This window comes from Euprymna scolopes, chromosome 6 (assembly GCF_053919585.1).
Source record: "Euprymna scolopes isolate OS-2025 chromosome 6, ASM5391958v1, whole genome shotgun sequence".
Classification (NCBI taxonomy): Eukaryota; Metazoa; Mollusca; class Cephalopoda; order Sepiida; family Sepiolidae; genus Euprymna; species Euprymna scolopes.
The window spans coordinates 169702852-169727851 of NC_136487.1; the positions used below are offsets into that span (position 1 = coordinate 169702852).

The following is a 25000-nucleotide window of genomic DNA, read 5'->3' on the forward strand; positions in this document are numbered from 1 at the left end:
CACTTAGTAGCCCCTCATAGGGAGCAGCATACATATTGTTTTTAAAATATAATTATATAATGATATACGATTTTATGAGTTATACAAAAGTTCATTTTTACCTAAATGCGAGTTGGGAATAATTTACTTCTCATGACTTTACTATTAATATATTCGTATTCTTTTTTCATCTGATTTCCTTTCTTTAAAAAAGCTGATTTTCTCTGAAACACTTTTTCATTCCCCTTCATTCTGTTTAAACATTCTTCATAAGAAACTTACACTTATAGTATTATTTCATGTCTGCTTCATCTTCAAATCTTGTTTGTTTTGTATTTAGTACATTTCATCATACTGTTATTGTGTTTACTCGTTATGTAATCATGACTTTTACATTCATCTTCAAATACTTCAATTATTTCATAAATTAGGTTATAAAATTTCATTTTTAGGAACACATTTTATTAAATTCATTAATCTTTTTGCTGTCGTTAAACTTTTTATGTTTATTTTAGCTTACTCCTCTCGTAATATCTAAGTCATTATCATTTTCTCCTTTATATTTATTTTTTTTTCTCTTTTAATTACCCTGTATCCTTGCCACTTTGTTGTTGATGTTATATAGATTGTAAATTATTACACTTCTTCCCTTTCTTCCTTTTTTGGGAGCTATAAATGATTATTATATGGCATGCTAGTTTACTTATATATAAAAAGGAGTTATTTTTATTTATATTAGCTAGATTTGTGGAATGATTTTTTTTAATATACACCTTGCAAGAATTAGATACATTCATAGATATTTCTAAATACTTAGAACATAAAACTTTATAATATAGTTCAATACACAAATCAAAGAAGGTTTTGCGCACTTTTTAAACAGCGCTACGTTTAAGTTTAATTAATGTTTTACGATTTTTTATTAAACTGTTTAGGTGAATTACTGAATTGTTACAAAATACACTGCTTTTCTATCATCAGGAATGGTTTTCTAAATAGTAACGCCATTATAGCAACCCGGTTCAATAATTGCATGAGTACTTAAAAGAACGGTGTAATATGTAATCTAAATTTACTCTTTTAAACAAGAATTTTGGCAGACAATTTACGTTTTTTTGGTCGATTTCTGCTTTTACGTAACATTTCGTTCCGTGAAGAACCGATGCTAGTAGCAATTACTATGAGTCTCTTTCTCACCCCCTTACAACAATGCTTGCATACTATTATAATTTTTACGAAAAAGAAGCTATATTTAATGGGCGTCACTCTTGTATCTTTTACCAGGATCATAGATAGATATTTTGGAAAGATACACTTAGAAAGTGCGGTCTTGTTTCAACAGTGTGACATTGCGATTTGTGTTTGGCATTTAAAATTTTAACGTTCGCACAACCTTAGAAGGTTATAATAGATTGCAATTGACACCGTTTGTTCTATTTCCAATCTTTATGGATATTTCGATTTTCACTTTTAAGATTTATAATAATTATTATTATTCCTTTAAAGCAATTGTAATTGTCTCGTAATTTTGAGTCCTAATACAATCAGTATTCGACATCATATTTATATATTTCTTACTCAGAACAATGGGGTTAACATTAGTTTGAGAAAATTAATTAAAACCTTCTTCTAATTTTAAAGTACAAGTAAAACCAGGAAATCAAATCGTGTCCTATATAAAAATGTGAGCTTGGAGTTTTGGGAAGATGTGTTAAAATATTACGTCTCCACAAACGTGGAATTGTAATGTAGCCGTTATGGTCTGTAGAGTGTCTGTTTTGTGTTATTTTTTTCGAACTTTACTTTCTCTGCCATGAGATTACCTAAACCCGCCTTTTGAAAATCAACTTAAAAATATCTCGTCACACGTTCATCGAACCAGTCCCGCGTTTTACGTTCTGTTCATCGTGAGGTAGTTGATTTTTTTCTTCTTTTCCGCTTCTTCTGAAGCAAGTCCAGGCACACTTACCAATTTGCTTATGCAGTCAAAGACCTATTGCTAATGCTTTCGCTTGCCAACTTCACACTTGCTCATACGCGCTACAAAATTACAAACGCTATTTATCCTTTCGTATCGCCTTATTGGTTGGGACTGTTTCTAAAATAGATTTAAGATTAACTCTATAATATACTAAATCTTCTTTGATTTGCTCCTCTGTTTCTTTGGTACCCTTTTTTTACTTAATTTTTTTATCCGATTTTTTTTAATCAGAACATATTCAGCTCTAGGGTTGCTTTTATTTAAATAAAATGTGAAATATTTTAATGATCGTTAGAATACACTTGTGCGGGTGATCTACACGGTGTTTTTCTGTTTGTGGCTTTAAACAAATACAATTTTACCATTGAATCTTGAATAGTAGTAATGGTAAATTAAGTTTTTAATTAAAAAAATTCAAATAATAAAAAGTTACAGAAGACGTGTTTAGACTCCGAAAGTAGACAACATTTTCCTCGATTCAAATATCGATTCCGATACCTTAAAAAGTTCTGATTATCACGAGTATTCCTGCTTGGATTGCTTTATCCCAATTCAATGAATTCCCGATACCTTATGCTGGCTTCTGTGTGTAATTATTGAAATCGCTAATTCAATTAGTTTTCTCCGTGTATTTTCCCGTTTAATCAAACATTGTTTTCTTAACATCTCCTTCAATTTTCCTTTTATAGCTTAAGCTTGGGTTATCATCTTTCTTCCTTTCCCTATTTTCCTTATTTGCATTACCACCCTGTCTTTTAACTTAATTCCATATGTGGATTCTGTCTTTATTATTCTTTTCCTTCTATGTTTTCTCCTCGACGGCTATGCTTTTCTAAGTTTCTCATTTTAATAAGCTCTTTGTCCTCTTTTCTTCATACATTTAGCCTATGCTCGGAATATATTTTCCACTATTTCTAAATGTCTGTATGCATGGCGTTACTTGCATGTGTTTTCCATTTTCTAAATGTCTGCGTATCTTCAGCTTAAGGCGCTCTGGTGGGGGGTACACAGCTTTCGACGTGGGAGAGGAACGATGGAAACCTTTCAAATTCCAGCAACACATGAAATTGACAGAATTTTAAGCAGATGCCTGGAAGGTTCCAGAATGTCCAAAAATAAATAAAGTTATACATAAAACACATCACGTGTTCATTATACCACTGGAATCTCATCCCACCTTAACAGAATTGGAACTCATAAAGAAGATAGAAATAAAATAATAACGTATTTTTATTTTTGTATTCTTTAATTAAATTACAGAGTTTTAAGGAGGGTCCTAGTATGTTTGGAAGACGCCTTGTCTGTCGAACACCTTCAGTTGAAATAACATTTATGGATGCGGTTCCCTATCGCTTAATCTTTTATAAAGTATATATATATATATATATATATATATATATATATATAAATATATATATATATATATATATATATATATATATATTGAATCAGGTATTTAGTTATGTTTAAAAATTTAATTGGTTCTCACCCAAAAAAGCTCCTAATAGGTCAAAGTTTTTACATTTTGTACGTGGGCGTAATCGGGTTTATATTTGATTCACAACTCTTTCATGAATGCGCATGCGTGAATCGTTCAGGTGATGTTAGGAATAAGTTTGAACACGCTTTATAAAGATCGTGTCAAGCGGGCGTAATAGTTATCGTATTTGCCTTAAAAGCTTTAGCTTTTGTACTCGATTTCAGCTCGAGTATATCTTTCTCTTTATTTAATTATAGGATATGAAGTATTTCGAGAAATACAAGCATGCAAATCACTCAGTCACTCTATGGATTGAAATATAATGATTTATCAGTAACGGACGACCGGATAACGCAGAGCTTCGTGATATATATATATATATATATATATATATATATATATATATATATATATATATATAAAACACCCAACAGTCAATAAAATACGTTAAAACCACTTTGAAATGAGTTAAAAACATATTTAATCTGAAAAGGAAACACTAGATAAGTAGATAGTCCTTAATCCGCTGAGTTTCGAAGAAATACTTTCCTTCGGATCAGAGGATAGGACTAGCAAAATGCGGGATAGGATTTTGCATTCAAATATATATTTTATTTTATTATATATATATATATATATATATATATATATATATATATATATATATATATATATGTATGTGTGTGATCGATGAGTGAAAAATTATTTATAATCCAAAAGTAACCGCTGAGCTTTTACACTGACTGAATTACCAGTTTCACTCATTTTCATAAGAATTCATGTATAATAAATAGGTAAAGTCTATCTGTTTTCAATAAGTAATTAAACTTAAAATCTTACCAATACTTTGGGGGACACACACACATCCATGCACATATATATATATATATATATGCATACATATATATATATATAAATATATATATATATATATATATATATATATATATATATATATATATACATTTATACTATCGTATAGAGATGCCTGCTGGCATCTAAAGTATATATATATATATATATATATATATATATATATATATATATTAATATATATATAAGTTTCCTATATTTATATAAATCAAATACATATATATATATATATATGTGTGTGTATATATATATATATATATATATATATATACGAGTAGTATTTGATGTATCAAATATTCATATAGATAATGGCAAGCAATCTACGAAAGATTAATGCAAGCGACAGTAAACGTAGTCACTAGTTTTGTCTTCTCTGCGCCAGCCTCTCGAACCAGAGGTTCTCAAGTCACTCGCCACCCTTACTCAACGTATTTCTCCATGCTGGTCTATCTTCGGCTTGCTCCCCCCACACCCACATTTATGCCAAGAGCGACCAGATCCCGTTTGGTCACGTCTTTTACAGAGGAAAATGAACAAAGTGTTTCTCTTTAAGCTGCTTGACAAAAAGTTTAAGTTTCAATTGAAACGCTTTCACTTCAACATACAATTCATGAGCAAATTCACTTCTGCGTTGTAGTTTTGTATTAAACTCACTCAGCTATTGCAATATGTCTACAGCAAATGAAAAATCACACACCCATTCGCAACACTCCATTTCTTTTAAAAATTCACAGGAATTTCTTTCATATTAAAAAAAAAATGAAATCCTCTGTTTTAACGTCCCATATTCTCTTCAGTACTTCCCTCATACTTAACCATCGGATATTTGTGTGATAGAGCACATCAGTAAAATCTGCCTCAATATCTTACGAGAAACATTGGAACTGCCTGTGTTTCAGTCCCCGTTCTCTTAACTTCACTGCACGCTCTAGTGGATCCATAGCATGTTTGAGTTTCAAAGATGGTTTACAGAGGTTTTCTTGATGTATGATGCAGTAAAAAGACAACACACTGTGCGATGGAAAATCTTCTTTGAATTTTTTATTCATCAAGGTCACAAGGTCACAGTTTTCAATGTTTACTACGGGGGGATGCGATTCTAAAGCGCCAATTATGTAAACACGATTTTCGTCCCGCAATTTCATTATTTTCGTACGATGAAAATGTTTCTTTTTAATTATTACTAGTTTATTTTGCCCTTCTTTTAAATGGTACAAAAGTTATATTGATAATATAAACTTATAATAAACTTACACCGTGTTACATATGGGAGGCGTAATTCTGTGGTGAATTTTGGAGGTGCCTATGGAACTTCTAATTTCGTTCCACTGCTAAAAATAATCTTCTAATTAACCACACGACCAAGAAATCGTACGAAAATAAGAAAATGAATATCAATCAATGTTTGAATTTATTCACAGATAGCTAAAAAACAATGTTTCAATAAACAACTGTTGTGATTTTATTTTTAGAAACAAGATATAAGCAACAAATTATATAGGAAACGAACATTTGTTGGTTTTGTATTACTGTACAACAGATTCAAAAAAGTTGTCAAAAAAACAATATATAACAAATAAATGTTATCAAAGGCAAGGTACGTTACTTGTCTACCTAACTGGATATGTTTTTAGTGTTTTTATTTAATGTAACCTGTTTATTCAGCTCGAAAAACATAGTGTTTACCGATGTATTGGAAAATTAAAAATGGCACCCGACTCTATCTTTGACATCAGTGCATTTTGCCGGAATTCTAAAATACGATTAATTCTTGCGTTGTTTAATTGGACTCCATATAGAATAGCGATCGTTCATAATATTCAGCTATATATTTAAATTGCAAATGTTCAAATTAAAACTTAAAATATGTATATATATATATACATATTTATATACACACACACACACACCCACACACACACACATATATATATATATATATATATATATATATATATATATATATATATATGAAAACTGCGCTTATACAACAAGTTGAATATGTAGTTGGTCACTATATCGAGACAAAAAGGAAACAGAAGCAAATAAAAAATATAATGCATTATATTAATTTTTTTAAAGAGTATGCATGCAGCAGATTTTAGTCTGTTAAAAACAAGGAATTGTATAGCCGTTAACTTTTAATAAGTGTTTGATGCGATACTGAATTTCGTTAAGTGTCACACTTTTTTTTACAAATCCATTCGGCGGAAGTGACGTCAGATGATTTTTTAGGACCGGATTACCAACTCCATATATAATGTAACATTTCTTTTTAAGTAATATAAAAAATCAAAGAATTAGCGAAATATTAGGTTATTTTTCAAATATAACATGTTTTTAAATCACAAAGATTAAATGTTTTCGCGTATAACGGAAACGAATATCTCATCAATTTTACGTATATAAGTAATTTTCCGGATATTAAGCAATGTAATTGCTCATGTTTAATGTGTAGGTATTGTTGTTCGTGCAAGCCCGTATATTTTGGTATGATATATATACTGACTTTTCAAACGCTGGCTATAAGATATACTGATTAAACGAGTCACGGGTAATCTATATTTATGCTAAAGAGTGTATTGCCCTCTACAATATTTATTAATTCTGTTTTTATTTTGTTTTTGTTTTTTTGTAACCTTAGATCGCAGCATGTAACTTTCTAGGATCTTTCCGTTCTAGGAGGGTTCTTAAGAAGATACCAAGTAAACATCGGTGTGTTTTTTGCTATCGAGTCTTTCGACATAAATGAGAAAAACACGGAAAAGAAAAAAATTAAGTTATTTTAAAACTCAGCTAATGCTAATTTAAGCTCGTGGCTTTCTAGAATAGAACTGATGTTGTCGTGCTCAGGACGCACCCACAATTTTTTATTTATATAAGTCGTTTATGTTTATTTCCCGGTTGAGCTAAAAATACATACGCTTTTATTTTAAAATTTCGGCTTTTCATATTACTCCTTGAATCTTGATACCGGCCTCTTAATTTATCGGGCTGTTTTTCTGCCATGCTTAAATATATTTACATTTAAATTAATGAACATTTTTAAAAAGACCACAGTTATAATTTCACAGTAATGATCATCGTATGTGATAATTAATTTTCGACCGTTGTGATAGGAATGGTCTTCTATTAGAATGTAATGAACCAGTTTAATATTTCTTTTTTCTATATCTGTGTAATACTGTGAAAATGTCCATTGATCGGATTTTACAGAGGTGTAATTTGTAATTAAATAATCAATTTACATATATTTCTTTTACATAATTTTCTCAACTATCAATCAATCAATCAAATACTAAGTCTTCCTCATGACTTATTATGTTCCAGATGTTCATTCTGTTGTCCTTATAGACGAACTGTTGTATTGTCTCGCTACGTGCCCTGCCCATCCCGGTTGGGACGTTTTGATGGCAGTATTGATGGCAATAACCCTTTGTTGGCCGACCTAGGTGTGTGTCTTTCTGTCTTATATATGTGATTCCTATTATTTGTCTCTCCATCTCCCTTGCGCTACTGGTAGGATTTAACTTTGGCGAGTGGTCAGGGCCCACGTTTCACTCCTGTAGAACAGCACAGGTAGTACATATTCATTAAAGATCTTCCCTTTGATTGCCACATTTTGACTTCTCAAAAACTGTCCATCCCAATGCTATAATTCTATTTATCGCATGGAGGAGGCCTCCATATTACGTAATTTTCTTTCCCAAGTAGATGTAGCTTTAAATGATCTTCCCGTCCACAATTATTGGCGACTTGGCAGTGTGTTGGTTTTACATCACGTTGGTCTTTCGAAGATCAACTGGTTTGCTCTTACATTGGATGTTTTTAGAAGGTCATTTAGTTCCGAATGAGAATGTGCCGTCGGTAGTATATCATCAGCAAAGATGAGATATTACAGGTATTCGCCATCGATGTTGAGTTGCCCAACCTCCCACATAATCTGACTGATTGTCGCATCCTAGGAATAGGCTGCAATGAGTTTAACAAGATTTTGCCACCTTGCCTGATCCCTCACTACAGCATGATCTCATTGCTGTCACGATGGAGCTTTAAAGTAGAAGTAGCTCCACTGTGCAGGTCTTCCAGCAAGCTTATATATGTATAGTAAACTGCTTTGTTCGGAAGGGCAGTGAGCAGTGGACCAAACTCTATAGAATCGAAAACCTTTTCCTAATCCATAAAGGCAACGCACAGTGGGATCTCTTATTCAATAGCTTTCTCTTACACTTGGTGTACAGCCTGGATATGCTCGGTGGTGAATTAACCTGTCTTAAACATGATTGTTCTCGCGATTGATGAATATCTAGTGTCTTTAGCATAGGTCTTAGCAAGCCTCAAGAGAATCTCCTGTATGGAACTAGCAGAATGCTGATAGGCCGTTAGTTCTTAATACCTGCAGTATCTCTTTCATATGAATGATACCCACTGATGCATTCCTCCATTTATTTGGAGTTGTTTTTTCCACTGGAGAGACACAAATTAAACTGTTTTGTAAACATCTCAACAATGGGTTCACTATTGCTTTGTAGTACTTTTGCAGCAACACCATCCTCTCCTGCAGTCTTGCTTGACATCAGTCGCTTAAAAGCTGCTCTCATTTCCAATTAAAACATGGTAAGACGATTTTAATCCGATTTTTGTTTCAAAAACAACAACAGCAGAGACGGATGACGAAAAGAATAGAAAAGTTGTTTCTATTGATTTTCTTCATTTCGATATTAAAGTCTTAAACTTTACTTAACTTTACTTGTCGCCGGTTGAGAACTAAATGGGACCCTGTTTTAAAAAAAACAAAACAAAAAACAAATTGCCACTCAAATTTTAGTGGAAACCTGTGGCCGCTGACAGCGAGAAATCAGTGGTATTCGGCTGTTGCGATATGGCTAATTTATTTAAAATGTTATGGAAAGAGGTGGGAAGTACTGAAATTCTATGGAGACATTTTTTTACTCAGACTCCATGGAAAACCTCTAGTTGTTCTAAAATATGTTTATTATTATTATTATTATTATTATTATTATTATTATTATTGTTATTATTATTATTATTAATAATAATAGTAATATTAATAATAATAATAATAATAATAATAATTCTATATTTCTATCTCTTGTGCTCGTCTGAGCTCCAATCTCTTGTCCTCCCTCGCCAATATTTCATGAAAAACACCAGTCTAGCTTAAACCACTGTCAATAATTTTCCTCTCTCTTTTTATGTGCCTAAATCAAAACATTCTATGAACAAAGATTCTTTCTTAGAAATGCACACCTGTTGTTTCCCACCTGACTACAACTTGGATGCCTTCAAGTTCACCATAAACAAATTCCTGATAAACCGCCCCTTATGGAATCAACTTTATCAAATCTCCATTACTAACGATTACTACGCCATTATCCCGTCGATTACTGTACACGCAATAGCCCTCATCCTCGAAAGGCTTCCGGGTCTTGATAATTGGTGGCTACCATGTCAAAAAATAATAATAATTATCATTATTATTTTTAGTATAATAATAAGAATAGCATTACATGTAACGGCGAATGCAGAGTCTTTGAATAAGAGACGAAATATATATATACCACACAATAACTGAATGTAGCAGGCTAGCCAAATAAAATAGAATAAGCAGGATTAAGTGGGGAAGGTGCTAATCTAGAGTGTATGGAGAAAATTGCATCTTGAGCACACTGACAGACTAACGGCCGAGCTTGAAAACGAATATAATACAGTTCTACAAGACATGGATATACAAACAGGTAGACTCATCCAAGCAAGAATAACGGACGTGATAATATTAAACAGGAATGAAAATTACTGGCCGATTGTTGATTTTCCGTCCCAGCTACCCACAGAGTGAAGACCACGGAGACATATAAAGGGAACAAATACACTGAAACTGGCCGCCGAGCCCAAGTGAATATGAAGCATAAAAAATGTTGATAAAGAATAATAGTAGAAACACCAGGAACAATATAAAAATACACTTTCAAAAATATAGGATAAATATGAATCACAAAGATGCCTGAGAATATACAACATGCTATTATAATAAACACGGCCAAAGTATGCTAAGGCAGCGGCCGAGGACCTTGTGTATTAGTCTCAGCACTCAAGAGTTTTTTCTTTAGAAACACTCTCGAGTCCAAATACACCAGGTCCGCGGGCGCTGCCTTAGCGTATAGGAAACTCTACAGATGTAAAAAAAGAAGAACCATTATATTGAATAAAGAATATTGACAGCGTATAAATATGAGTTAACTGCCAATTCCCGTTGTCACCCTCTTATTTTTATTCTCGCGTCAGCATGAATTGATGCCACACAAATCAATGATGGGGCCAAGGATGATAGACAGAACGACGAGAGAAAGCACGAAATAAAATTCCACTCGTTAAGGACGAAAGGTACAAGGACATTGAGGAGGTTTATTGGCACCCTAATCACAGTGAAGACCAATGATAAATCAATGGTAGACGGCTATTGCCATAATGAATAATAATTCGCAAATGTTATCAAAAGAGGTTGAGAGCACTTCAAAGTAGAGGAGACATGTTATCACGTATATTCAAGGAAACACCGTGGGGGATCATTCTAATATAATTATCAAATTATGGCTATCGTTAAACGGAAGAGCAACAACAAAAAATATTGCTGAAGAAGAAAAAGATGTATTATGCAAGGAGACTATATATAGCGATATGTCGAAGATTAGCCATTTTTGATAGCCAGGAACCCTCGGCACTTATTAACATCTAAATACAGATTCGCTTGACGCAATTTTTTCAAACTTCTTTTTTAAACAGATAATTTGTCTTTGGTTTGTCAGGCTTATATTTGAAATGGTACTTTATCGCTTAATCCAGAAACTGATAAGGGCTTCATGCGCCTATCTATTCTACATGTTCCGTGACGTACTCCAAATGTTATTTTACATACGAGATGTCCGTTTATCTTCGGGTTCAGCAAAAACATGACCCTTTCATGCATTAAGTAATCTGGCTGTTTCATTCTTACTTTGATCACGCAACAAAAACTAGAGATAGAGTCGAACATATAAACATGGAGAGAAAGACAGCGACAGAGGAAGAAAGAACAGAACACACCAATCGACAAAGAAAGTGAAACAGTGCGTAGCGAATGAATTAAAGCCTGCCATTTTGTTTGATACTTTGGTCGGATTCCATATGTCTGGCTTTTAGATAAGTTGCGACTATGCTGAAGTCATGGGGAAATTGTCTTGCATTTCAATGCGTCATTTCATTGCTATGAGAAGCTTGGTCGGTCAAGTTGTTGATTTCAAAAGCCATTTCGTAGCGGCTAAGATGAAGACGTTTTTCGTAAATATGTCAATTATCTCTGTAGTGGACATCGGAATTACTCGCTATCCTATGTATGAATATTACATATGTTCTTGTAATTCTGTTATCCTACTATGTCTGCCACAATAAAACGCATTTTCCTGGTAACGTTGCGAACGCTTGAAATAGTGCAAATCCATAAAACTATAGACACATGTAAACAAAATGTGTTTTTCTATTCACCTGCTAAACTTAAAAAATGTATATTAAAACATTCTGTGCATGTTTAATCCTCGAAAATACCTAAACTTCAAGAAATTTTTTGACATTCGCTTGTCAAACGTCAAAAACAAATCATCAAGAAGTTGTAGATATAATAATGTATATTTATTTGTAGTGTGCTATTAGTCATATAACACACACACAAACACACACACCCACATATATATATACGTGCACACATAAATATTTTATATGTACATATATATATACGTGTATATATATATATATATGTACATGTACATATACCTGTACATATATATACGTGTGTGTATATATATATATATATATATATATATATATATATATATATATATATATATATATATGTACATATTATACTAGCTTTTCCGCCCAGCTTTGCTCAGGTTCTATGTACTGTTGGTAAGTTTTATTGCATATGTATATATTAAAACGTGTGACTTGTACGGTAAAGTATTTCTATATAATAGGTTTCCTTCACCACTATAAAGAAAAGTTAGACTAAACAACAGACGTCATTTTTTTTAACTTAACCCAAATTTTGACCCATTACCAATTATTGTATTGGGTTCAAATCAAATAAAAATGTTTGGCACAAGTAACGTGCATCTAATATTTCAAGGTATTAGACCAAAAAAATCCAAAGGGGTTTGGTAGAATCTAAACCCTAATCTACATTACTCTAACAATTTAATTAAAATTGCAACTTTTTTCTAATACTTATATACATAATTGTAAGCATTTTTAAAAAAAATCACGTTTTCGTCAGGTATAGACTCTTCATTAGAATTTCTTTGTAGGCTTCTATTTTTAGAGAGTAAGTTTCGAACATCTGTATCTTGTCAGCACATACTACCCTAAGGAAATCCTTTCTACCACCGACGCAAAACAAAAGGGCGTTATTCCAAAGTGACTTTGCTCCTGTTTTCTTTTTACTTTAAAAAAGTGCATGCTTGCACACCACACCAAGCCCCTTTTCCTCTCTCGCCAGTCGTAGCAGACGGTCTATCCTGTCGAGATAGCCCCAAAGGTTATCACCTTCATTTCCTCTTTCAACTTTGACCCTTAGCTTGCAAGAGAAAAGATAAAGAAAATCTTTCGACCCAGAAAAATGCAGTGCGTCTGGGGGAAATGTAAATAGGCCAATATATTCAGTAAAGAGACTCTAATATGTGTGATAGGTCTACAATTTTTTTTCTTTTGCTTTTACCGATGCGAGGCTCCCATTCAGGTCTCTTGGTACAATGGATATTTATATGGTGTGTAAAGTTTTGTGCAATCTCACGTTTTCTTACTTTACAAGGGTCGTTCAACAAGGCAAAATCGAAATGATGTACAAAAAGTACAGTTGTATTTATAAATAACTAATAACATCCTATACACATTTACTAAAGTTTATTAAGTAGGAAAAGTTTATCAACCGTAAGCCAGGCAGTCCACATTAATTAGTGTGGCAACAAGATGTGGGGGAAAGCGTCACTTATATTCTCGTATTATTTCACGTGCATACACCCCTTAAAACATATAATCCTAGTATTAAGCAAATAAGCAATCATTACCATTAAATACTCAGTATTCACAGAATATCAGTAATACGTAGTTAAACACACCATCTCGGATTTTTTGCTTTTACTTGCCATACTTGGTACTGAAATTAATGTAAAAACAGAGATTAAGAAGAAGCAAAGCCTTGGCACGTAATACATATCAGATAAATATCATAAAAATAAAATATACGTTATTTGAACGATATAGACTATTATGTAAGCATAGATTATTTAGGAGTGTTGCACGTATATATTCGGTACGCAGAGCATTACAACGGTATCCAGTCTACTTCTCTTGTCAACACGGTAAAATAGTATACATTTTCTCGAAATGAAAATTGTTAGAACGTTTAATTTTTTAATTATTTTTATCGAACATTAAACTTTTTGTTTCTTTTTCTCCTCTTCGCCATCGAATTTGAATGTTATTATTGGTAATTTTAACAATATATATATATATATATATATATATATATATATATATATATATATATTGTATATATGTTCCTGCGTGTGAATGAATCTGTAGGCGGGTGTGTGTCTGTGTACACATATATAATAGAGAGAGAGAAAGAGAAAGGAAGAAAGAGTAATTATTTTTTAAATCGTAAATATGTTCTGTTCTACGTATTTTTCTTTGTTTGTTTTTATTTTTTTAGTAATATATCCCCATTTTTTTTTGTTTTCATAAACAGTCCAACCCGTCAGCGGGGAAGAAATCCAGGTGAAGGTCGGTGAAACGGTGCGCCTTAAATGTGAAACACCAGATCCAGGTAAGTTTTTTTTCTTAAAATAACACGGAATTGTGTGACATTTTCCTAACCTATTTAATTTTATCTATGGACTTACTACTTTCGTGTTTCATCACGTTGACGTTTCTTATTATACGACGAGAAGAAAGCGAGAAAATCTAGACTACTAGTAAAATACATAAAATGTATAAAGAAATCGTCTATTCTACTACTTGTCATATATTTTTTACTATATGAAACCAACTTTTATGTAATTCATACATTACCCTCAGCCGTTTTATCAGAATTAACATCATACCAGTGGCAATCCATTCCGTCATTATATTTGTGGAAACAGTAAGTTAGTAAGATATAAAATACAACATATTACGTCATATGCATATTAAATTAATAAAATGTAGTAAACAACCATTGATAATTAAATCAATAATTTACTTTTTAATAATTTATTTTATAATCAATTTTTAATGTTTCATACATTTATATTTAATGGCTACTTTATGAATGATAAAATGCAGCAACAGTTAAATATGTGTAGTATAATTAATAGTTAAATATTCAAACTTCAACAATATAATCGTATCTATATAAGAAAGATAATTGATGTTCAGTTCGCGTTGCAAAGTAAATAAATATAGCGATCATTAATATGCGCTTATTCTCTGCCCAAGTTCACATCATATACAAAGGCTTATATAAGACAGTAGTCTATTTTGTAGAATTCCTTATAGAATATTGCTTTCCTGACTGCTGGTAAACTGCTGCTGTAGTACCAGTTTTATTAAATTCTGGCGAAAGAAGTTACTCATTAAATAATCTCCCCATTAGCCTCCTCACGCCTTTCGCCAGAATATTTGAGTCCATAATTAATCAAGCTCTAGCCCATCAACTTACATCTGCTAAACTTCTAACCGAACAACAATATGAATTTAGGCAAGGCCTTTCTACAGCATATATATATATATATATATATATATATATATATATATATATATGTATATATATATATATATATGCCAGTGGTCCAGAGGCGTTTTCTTGAATTATGTAAATCGTTATTTCCATGGCAAGTGCTCGTCTGAGCTTACATCTCTCGCCCCTCCTCGCCAGTCTTTCACGAGAAACACCTGTCTGGCTGAAACTAGTGTTAATAATTTTCCCCACTTTCTATATGTGCCTAACATCTAAACATGAGCAGAGCTTCGTTCTCAGAAGTGCACGACTGTGGAACTCTATTCCGTTTGTCTGTTTCCCAACTTACTACAACTTGGATGTCTTCAAGTCCAACATAAACAAAGTCTTTACAATCCGCCATCTTAAGTAAGACACTCTATCAAATCTCCAATACTAATGATTACTAAAATACTATCTCATTGATTACTGTGCATGCAACAACTATCCTTGAGTGGCCTCCTGGCCTTGATAGGTTGTGACCTCCATGTAAAAAAAAAACTGATTCAAAGTGCTTGCTTCTGTTGGGAAATTGTAGAGCAGATCCTCCTGATTTAGAACGAGAGTCATTTTGTGGGAATATTTTTGTGTGCTACTTACAACCTAATGTGACTTCTCTCATCCAACCTATGTATCAAGTGGTTATTTGGAGCTCAAAATGTTTCTACATAAATGATTTCATGATAAATACGATAAATAGTACCGTGACTATAAGGGATTTCCAGAGCCATGTTACTATCAAATATGCCATATTTTCTCTTGGAAGTGCACGGAATCAAGTTCGAGCAAGCACATTAACAAAAGCATTGGGTAAATTATGTCCAGCGACAAAAGCTTCTCAACTGAAGGAATCAGTGAATTCATTTGATTTACAAAAATTTCTTGAAATCAAACGGTTACCGACCAACCACCTTGTTATTAAACCACTTAATGCAAATGATGTTAAAATGTGGGTGCAACAAGCTGAGACAACTAATGATTAATATCTTAAAGGAAGTAATGGTGATTAAAATAGCGACATCGCCCATACGCTTGACACTAATGTAAATAACCAAACACACTATGATGAAACAATATAATCGGATGATGCAGAAAGGTCTATGGAGACGGTTATAACATTTCTAGAAAAAAAGTCCTTACTTTAGTGACAACAATGTTTAGGAAGCTATGCCACAACGAAGTGATATAATCATAAAGAAGCTACGGAACCAATAAATTGTAGATTTTCGGGATCGCTTAAAGGAATACAATGGCAGCCCGGGAGCTCAATTGATGAAAACAGAAACTGCAATGAGACTCATTCATTGAATAAATAAATAAAAAAAACGTATTTCACATAAACGTATAATTTCTCTAGATGATAACTTAAATAATAAGTACCTAACAAAGTAAATTTAATTTATTTTCAATATAATTGTTCCTGGTAATAAAATTTAACAATTCTGAGTTGCAACATATCATAAACTCAACTTTATATATAATTGAAGTATCATATAGTTATTCATTTTATTCAATATTTCTTAATTCTTAAAACATTAAAGTTAACCGCAGCTATTTTTTTATCACAAAACTTGATCAGCATCCTCTAATTTGAACGAAGCGTGTGTTCAAATTATAGGAGTTATACTGTATATACGTGGAAACCATCACCACGGCTGGTGCGAAGAATGTAGCCTCTCTTTATAGTGATAGAAAGCTACTTACGCCTGAAAGTGTCATGTACTTCTATAAGGCCAACATTCTCCCATGGAGTGAGTTTTGCCGTCACATTTGGGCTGGTGCATCTGCTACTGGTGGCTCACACTTGGACCGAGTTCAAAAGAGAGTCACCAACCTGATAGGTTCTGAACTGTCATCTAAGCTTCAACCTCTGTCCTATCGACGAAATGTTGCATCTACCTTTTCTACAAGTATTTTTTATGGTAAATGATCTTACGAACCCCCTCTACATAAATACCACTGACAAACCCGACAAATAGTTACATCCCACTCCTACACAGTAGAGATCTCTAGATGTTAGAAAAAGAAAGCCTTCTACTCCAATATTTTCTGCACCAGAACTGCTAGACTTAGGAACTCTCTTCCCGGATTTTGCTTTCCTTACTGTACTGAGATGTAGAAGTGAAAGTGCAATGTAAAACATACGTCTTGTTGCTCATATCCCTTCATAATATCCCTGCAACTTCTGTCCCGGATAATAGCCAGCTACTGCAAAGTGGCATTGTGCCTTGTTTGGGGTGAAAATGGAATTAAAAAAAATGTTTTTATCATGAAAGAAATAAGGGAATTGTAGGTGAATGCCACATTTGAAACTGCTGAGATTTTATCACAGGGAAGCAGAAAATTATTGCAGATATCTTTAAATGAACATGACGGAATAAAACTAAATGGATTCGAATCTTGAACGAGCATACCCCTTCAATTACATTGTTATACATTTCCTAATTAATAAATGCCGATTTTATTTGCATGTTCCAGTTACACAAATAAAATATATTTTCTATTAATGCAATAAAAACGTTGATTGATGTAGCTGGCTTAAAACATTCTCTAATTCATAAACAAGTCAATTTAAAGAAGACAATGCAATGCAAATGTTTCGGATTCAGCAAAATTAAAGCCAATAAAACACAATTGTTAAATAAGCTAAGCACACACACCTTTTATTAATACACTATCTATGTCTTTTTCTACTGTTTTCTTATTTGTAGTATTTCTTGCATCAGATTGGTCGGAAAGACATTAAGTGTTGGAAATATTTCATGACTATTTTGCCTCTTCAAATATGCTTTCTAGTTTAATTCAAATGTTCGTGAAAATCATCAAATCAAATAGACATAGGATGATACAAGTCTGCGAGTCGTACATTCAATAGTCAATGCCTGACAATATGCTATTAATACGCCTGCATATAAGTTTGTGTAAAGTAATGAGCTTCTAAAATAGTTTGATGCATAACATTTAAAAACATTGTAAAATATAAGTTTCGCATTGATATGGTGTCCTTTCTAATAAAATAAAATGAAAGATTAATTTAATTTATTTTCTGATTACAGTGTTCCGCCTCAGACAAAACTGATTTATAGCTAGATTATTGTCCTGGCTGATAAATAAAGTAATAAAGTATTAAGTATACAGTTTTGCCTTTTATGTTTTAATTGAATTACTGATTTTTATTACTCAGTTGAAGCAATATGAGTTTATAAATATCGAGTCTTCGTGATTGTACGAAATTTACAAACACAATGCATATAACATTACGCCCTATAACTTTAAAAAGTAGAGAACTTTTAGCGTATCATATATTTTGAGATAAGACGTAATTGTTTGTCTTATTTTTTTATTCTGGAAAGCGTTCTTATCTTGTATGCCAATTTCACGTTTCAATGTAATCGACGGTCTTCTTCAGATGTATCTTGTCGAACAGGGTATTCTGACAAGATTGAGAGATTGCCGCGTTTTACTAAATACCCATTTACGAAAGTTTACCCGAAAGGAATGTTGTTAGAATGAGAGTCTATATGATAACAATAATCAAATAATAATCAAAATAGCACGGAGGATTGTAAATCGTAGAGTTTATTATCTTAAAAAAAACATGTAAGTGATAAGGTGTGTCTGACGAAATAAGTACGACGTATGTGTAAAAGACAGCAGATGATGAATACAATGTGGTCCTGTTGTGAAATTGTGATCATTGCATATGTTTACCATAACATGCCATTCATTGGCAACTTTATTAAAATGCGCATTTGTTTCCGTGTCGATTTTGTTTATGATAATCGTCTTTAAATTTCGGGAATATTAAAGCTCTAATGTCGATAGACAATGACTTTGGGAAACCTCCAAGGAGCAAAAAACTGTCAAACTGTCATAATTATGATTTACGATATTAAAAAATAGCGTTTATATTATTCGTCTTCAAAATTACGTCACATTTGTAACTATTCATTCTTGCTTTACATTTATTATACGTGATGTGAAGTTTCTCAATAAGTGAAATGCGTGTAATATTGTAATTTGTCTTGTATAAATAAATTACTAATAAATAATTAATTACCGAATAACCATTCGGAGTTAAAAATGTCACAAAATATATCGCCATCTCTTTCTCAATATAAAGAAAACGAGAAGAGATATCGTTTGTAACACTCTGAGATAATCTATGACTCATATTGCAGTATATTTTCCTATTCCGAAACATTTTATTTTGACGATATTAGTAACACCCTCTTTTATAGAGCGAATAATATTCAAACTAATAAACATTATAATAATATAAAAAGATGATGGTCAAGGTAACATCTTTATTGAAATGGCTTCTCTGGTATTTCACATATGCTTAACAATTGAATTTTCTTGAAACTAAACAATTAAATGCGACTCTTTATAGAGTTTAAGTTGAGTTAAGATTTCTATTTACTATCCTGTATAATTTCTTCTTCTCTGAATCCTCTCAATCTCTTCCAGTCGCGTTGTTACTAGTATTTTATCGCCCACAAATGTTAATATAACAGGAGAACTTCAGAATAGCCTGATATCTATCATTCTTGCCTTATTTTTGGTTTATATTAATCGGCATTGGAAAGACTGCCACAATTCTCTTCTTTGACACCTCTGTAAAACACATGTTTATTTCAGAAACGTTTTGTAATAATTTCTTGTGAACCTTTCTCACTCATTGAAGTTTTGCTCTTTTCCGTAACATTGTTTCTTTACAAAAAATAAAGAGGCATTCTCTCCCTTTGTGATAACTATTAGTTGTTATTTTTTGTTTCTTTTCTAAATTTTATTTAGGACTTGTCTTAAGTGATAAGCGTTAAAATATCAGTTGCGTGAATGATAGATACTAAAGTATATATTCGTTGGCTCACAAAATCTACTTTCCTTGTGATAGTAAATGAATATCAGATAAATTCCAAATTATGAAAATAACTTCAGAGCATATCATTGTTAATTATGAGATGTCTTGAAAATATCACAATTTACGAGCTAAATTTTTAGTCCAAAATCATTAATAAGTATTGAAAACTACTTTCCTAATCCCTCGCAATTTCTCAATATTATGTGCTGCATATCGAAATCTACTCCATGATGGTTTCATTGAGGATTCTGAGTTCCATTTTTTCTCTTTCGTTCACTATCTTTCGTTCACTCTCACTCTCTTTCTCTCTCTCGCTCTCCTATAATATTTTAAGATTTTTTAAAATTTTTCTTCAAGGGATATAAACTGGTGGAAAATTATTCTGTTCTAGGCATTATCCTTACGCGAACTGAAACACACATATTAACACACACGCACACATACACATATATGTGCGTGTGTGTATGTGTGTGTACTGGTAGATTGATTTCATTTCATATAAGTACATCAACTGAAAAAATCCATTCACACACACAAAGCTACATATTTATACGTTTCTGTAATTTCCGGTTTCAAAGAAATAACGTCGTCAGTCCAAGGATATCGCTTGAAAAATATAAAACTATTCATACCAAATACAAAACTTTTCATACCAATTATTTATTTAAAGATGGCAACCAAAATTAAAAGAATGAGAGTAAAATAGGTTAGAGAGATTATATTTTGCAAGAAAATCCTGTCCTATGACCTGGCTAACCCAATATAAAACGAGGGAGAATCAAGGTGTTTTGGCTATTTTTAATGTATAGCTTGAATATATTAGTATATGATGGTGTATATCATCTGAACTGATGGAATTACTAGTCCTGCAAAATACCAAGGAAAAACATGTAAATTGAGGGGCAAAATAAAGTACCGCCTTAATTATTGTTTTTAAAATAAATTTTGTCAGCACACCTATATATCATGTAATTTTGTAAGATATTGTAAGTGTGCAATTTAAGAAAATAATGTATATTACATTTCTACCTGATTTTGAACCTTCGTTTAATATGTGGTTGGCGTAGTGTATACAAAGGCGGCAAAAAAGTACCGACTTGTATTTAAAAATAAAAATATGAAAAATATGACAAATTTAAGCTAAATTTAATGTAACTGTTTAAACAAACTATGCGTCATTCGATTGGTTCCTCTATAATTTCCCTGTTCATATTTGAAATATTCTAGTGTTCACGTCAATTTAAAAAAATAACTTCAAATTGAGGGGAGAAAAAAGAAAGTCCGCACAATTGAAAGGTGTTATTTAAATGCCACTTTAGGACATTAATGCAACAAAAATATGAACAGGGACACAATGAACTAGGTAGAATTTAGTAGCATAACCCTGCTGCAATTTTACAGCCTGCACTCTTTTGGGAATTTCTTGAATTAGACTGCTGCAATGCTTCAGGATAGGGCATCCGATTCCTCATTAATTTTTGCTGAAGGTCTTCCAAATTTGAAATTTTTTAAAATCCAAATACAGAATATCATGCTCTTCCAGGAACCTCGTTACATTGCCAGCTGTGTGAATTGGAGCATTATCCTTCATAAAGCTGAGTGTCATACAAATTCCGGCCAAAGCAGGGTAGAAAATGGTCAGTCAACATATTAATGAACTTGGTCGAATTAATTCGACCCTGCAAGCGAACAATAGCGTTGGTGCTTATAACGCCCCACACCAAAACTAAACCTCCACCACATTGCAGACATGAGACTGAGCACCTAAGATTAAATTCTCCGCTTTTCCTCCGATGGATGTACTGCCTACAATAACTACTTTTCGTCGCTAAAAAAAAACACTTTTGACCAATATGATCAGTCACGATCTTCATTGCATCTGACAATGTCCAGACGACGCTTTCTGTTCTTTACAAAAATCATTGGCTTGCGTCTTGCAATATGTTCTCGCAAATAAAATTCCTTTAATCTGTTCTTGACAGTAGAAAGAGAACACTTTTAAACAGGATTGCACTGTTGTTGGATTTACAGAGCCGTCTCAACTTTGTTTCTTACGCTACGGATCTTGATAGCATTGTTTCCCTGTTTGAAATAACTCTAATGCAGCCAATTTAGGGGCATCACGAACACTGCCTGAATTTTGGTGCTTTGGCTGAGTCTTGCGTACCGTTTTCTAATCACATTTCAATCTGCGGCTGATGTCTCGATTGGATAAACCAGAATGGGTGAGATTAATGAGGTCCCGACGATCACTAATAGAAATTCGGCGAATATGGATTAATGTTACATTGTATAACCCGGAACAACAACACATACGATTATATATGTTTCGTTGCGTGTAGGTTGATATTTTCCCCTTATTACGGGGCAATAATTAAAGCTGTTTTTAAGCGAATTTGTTGCTGCCGCCTTTATTTTTCCTCCTCAATTTTAAGATGTTTTTTTTTAATTGACGTGAACACTAGAATATTTTAATTAAAAGTCAAATATAAACAGGTAAAATTATAGAAGAATAAAAGTCGAATCAGATGAGATATAGGTTGTTTATATGAAATGTAGCTTAAAAATGGCATATGTCGACTTTTGCAGGCACTGTACATCATCTGTGATTAAATACACTTATATGAGGGTGTTAGTACCTTTAATTTTGTATATGTGTCATTGCATTGGAAATAGCATATGCATTTTTACAGAACATCTGCATTAATGTGTACATAAGTTTGAATTTTTTTTTATGTATGTATATATCTATATTGTAACCACATAGATTCTTTTCTTATTCAGTAAATTTAATTATAGGTGCGTATAGTTTGATGCATTGGTTAAACGGACATATATGTGTAGAGGATTCTACGTATATATATATATATATATATATATATATATATATATATATATATATATATATAAATGTATATAAGGTAAAATTAAAAGCCAAGAACAATGCGATATTTTTTTATAGAGTAAAATTAAATGAAAACAAAAGAAATAAATTCCTTTTTTTTACTGTTTGTTTTTTCTTTTTCACACAAATTTTAACACTAAACAACAGTAATTTTTTTCTGTTGTATTCAATGAGATTTATTACACCATTGAATACAACAGAAAAAATATAATTTTCTTCAACAATGCTTCAAGGAAACTACAATCTACTTATATAAATATATATATATATATATATATATATATATATATATATATAGACAGATTGATATAAAAAGTAATAGAAGTTGTGTTGTGTAGCGTGGTTATACGCATGTTATATATGTGTGTATGTGTGTGCTATGTTTAGTAAATAATTTCATATAAATTTGCGCGCAATATTATATGTACTCATTATATTTTCAACAATCAGTAGCTGCCAATCCTATTACCCCCCCTCTTTTAATCTGGTCGTTATCCTGAAATGAAAGTTTTGTATCTTGAGTGTATAAACTTTGCCTGACGGCGTGAGTTTTTTGAAACGCGAAATTACAGAAAAAAGTATGCACATATATTGCCGTTTGTTTGGATAGATGGATTTAATATATATATATATATATATATATATATATATATATATATATATATATATATATATATAGAAGAGCAAATAGTTAACAAGACATGTTAAAATATTTTAAAAAAGAGTTACAAACATATTTAATTAGAAAAGGAGACACTAAATAAGTGGGTACTCCTTAATTCGCGGAGTTTCGAAGAAAAGCTTTCCTTCTCATCAGAGGGAAGGAATTAGCAAAATGGATCTACATATGACAGTTAATCTACACAGAGAATGCCGCACGTCTTTCAATAAAATCAACAGACCTCAATGAATTTATGCCCGTGAGGTTGAAACGCGAATACCCGTGTGTTGTTAAATTTTCAACTCAATTTACTCACTCTTTTTGCTCAAGTAAAAAAGGACTGTTAAAATAGATAGGTTAAATCGATGTATCATACAAATTAGAATTTTGAATTAATCCATGAAGAATGTGTGTATATATATATATATATATATATATATATATATATATATATATATATATATATTAATGTCTATATATGCGTGTTCGTGTGCGTGCGTATTTTTATTGTATGCATTACACCATTAATATATGGTCATTATCGTTTTCTATACACATCTAAGATTACGACTTTCAGCTTCGCATTTCCGTAACTATTTGCATAGCTATTTCTTAAGGGTCCTTATCATCATAGTAATGAGCTAAGAAGAGCCACCATCGCGATCATAGTCTGACGACTCGGGTTCACGAAGTGCGTATCAGATTCTCTGTCCTCAAATAACGCCTGGAAAGGCTATTGTATTCCTGCACTCTTTGCAGAAAGAAAAAAAGGGCACACTTTATATTAATTTTCTTTATTCGAGTAATTCGTGTTTGTCAGTTTGAGAACAGAGTTTAAGATTTCCTCTTTTTGTTTGGTTCACATTTATTGCAGTTTTATTGTGTTCTGTCTTTCCGAAATAATCTCAGCTGATGGGAAAAGAAACTGAAGATTTACATAAGAAAAAAAAACATAGATTTGCGAGCAAGGTAGTAATCTGTGTGAGCCGGAAAATGTGATACCATTTTAGTAGATAGATTTGCAAATGTACACAGCGTGATATGAAGAGCTTGTTATCGGTGTAATACATGAGATGCTAGGTCTATGAATCTGTAAACAGTATAGAAGTTTAAAGAAAATCCAAGCAGCACGTGTAAACTGGAATGCTTTGCGTTTACCTAGTATTAACCAGATATGGGCTGTTACGGAAATAGCGAGATATATAAGATTTAATCCCTAGTTCTTAGCCATCAAAAGATTTTATACAAAGTGAGTTTGACAGGCATTAGTAAGTTGATTGTAGAAAGATCATCCTGGCATAGAAAACTACAGAGGGAAAGGTGGGTGTATGAAAACATATCAAATCACTGATAAAGGCGTTAGCAGGTACAGGTTTCAAACGATACAGATATGCACATAACTTTTGAAATAACAAGTAAACTAATGTGAAATACATACACCGGGGGT

General features: G+C 32.2%; 1 protein-coding gene across 6 annotated transcripts in view; it reads left to right on the forward strand.

The window, feature by feature from the left end:
• The window catches only part of LOC145278100 (protein amalgam-like), a 518373-nt gene that overhangs the window by 259542 nt on the left and 233831 nt on the right, over positions 1-25000 (forward strand). For all 6 annotated transcript variants that reach the window (XM_080130363.1, XM_080130367.1, XM_080130365.1 and 3 more), the window contains exon 2: positions 14116-14193. In XM_080130363.1, coding sequence (XP_079986489.1) covers positions 14116-14193 — 78 coding nt within the window. The remainder of the gene's footprint in view (positions 1-14115; positions 14194-25000) is intronic.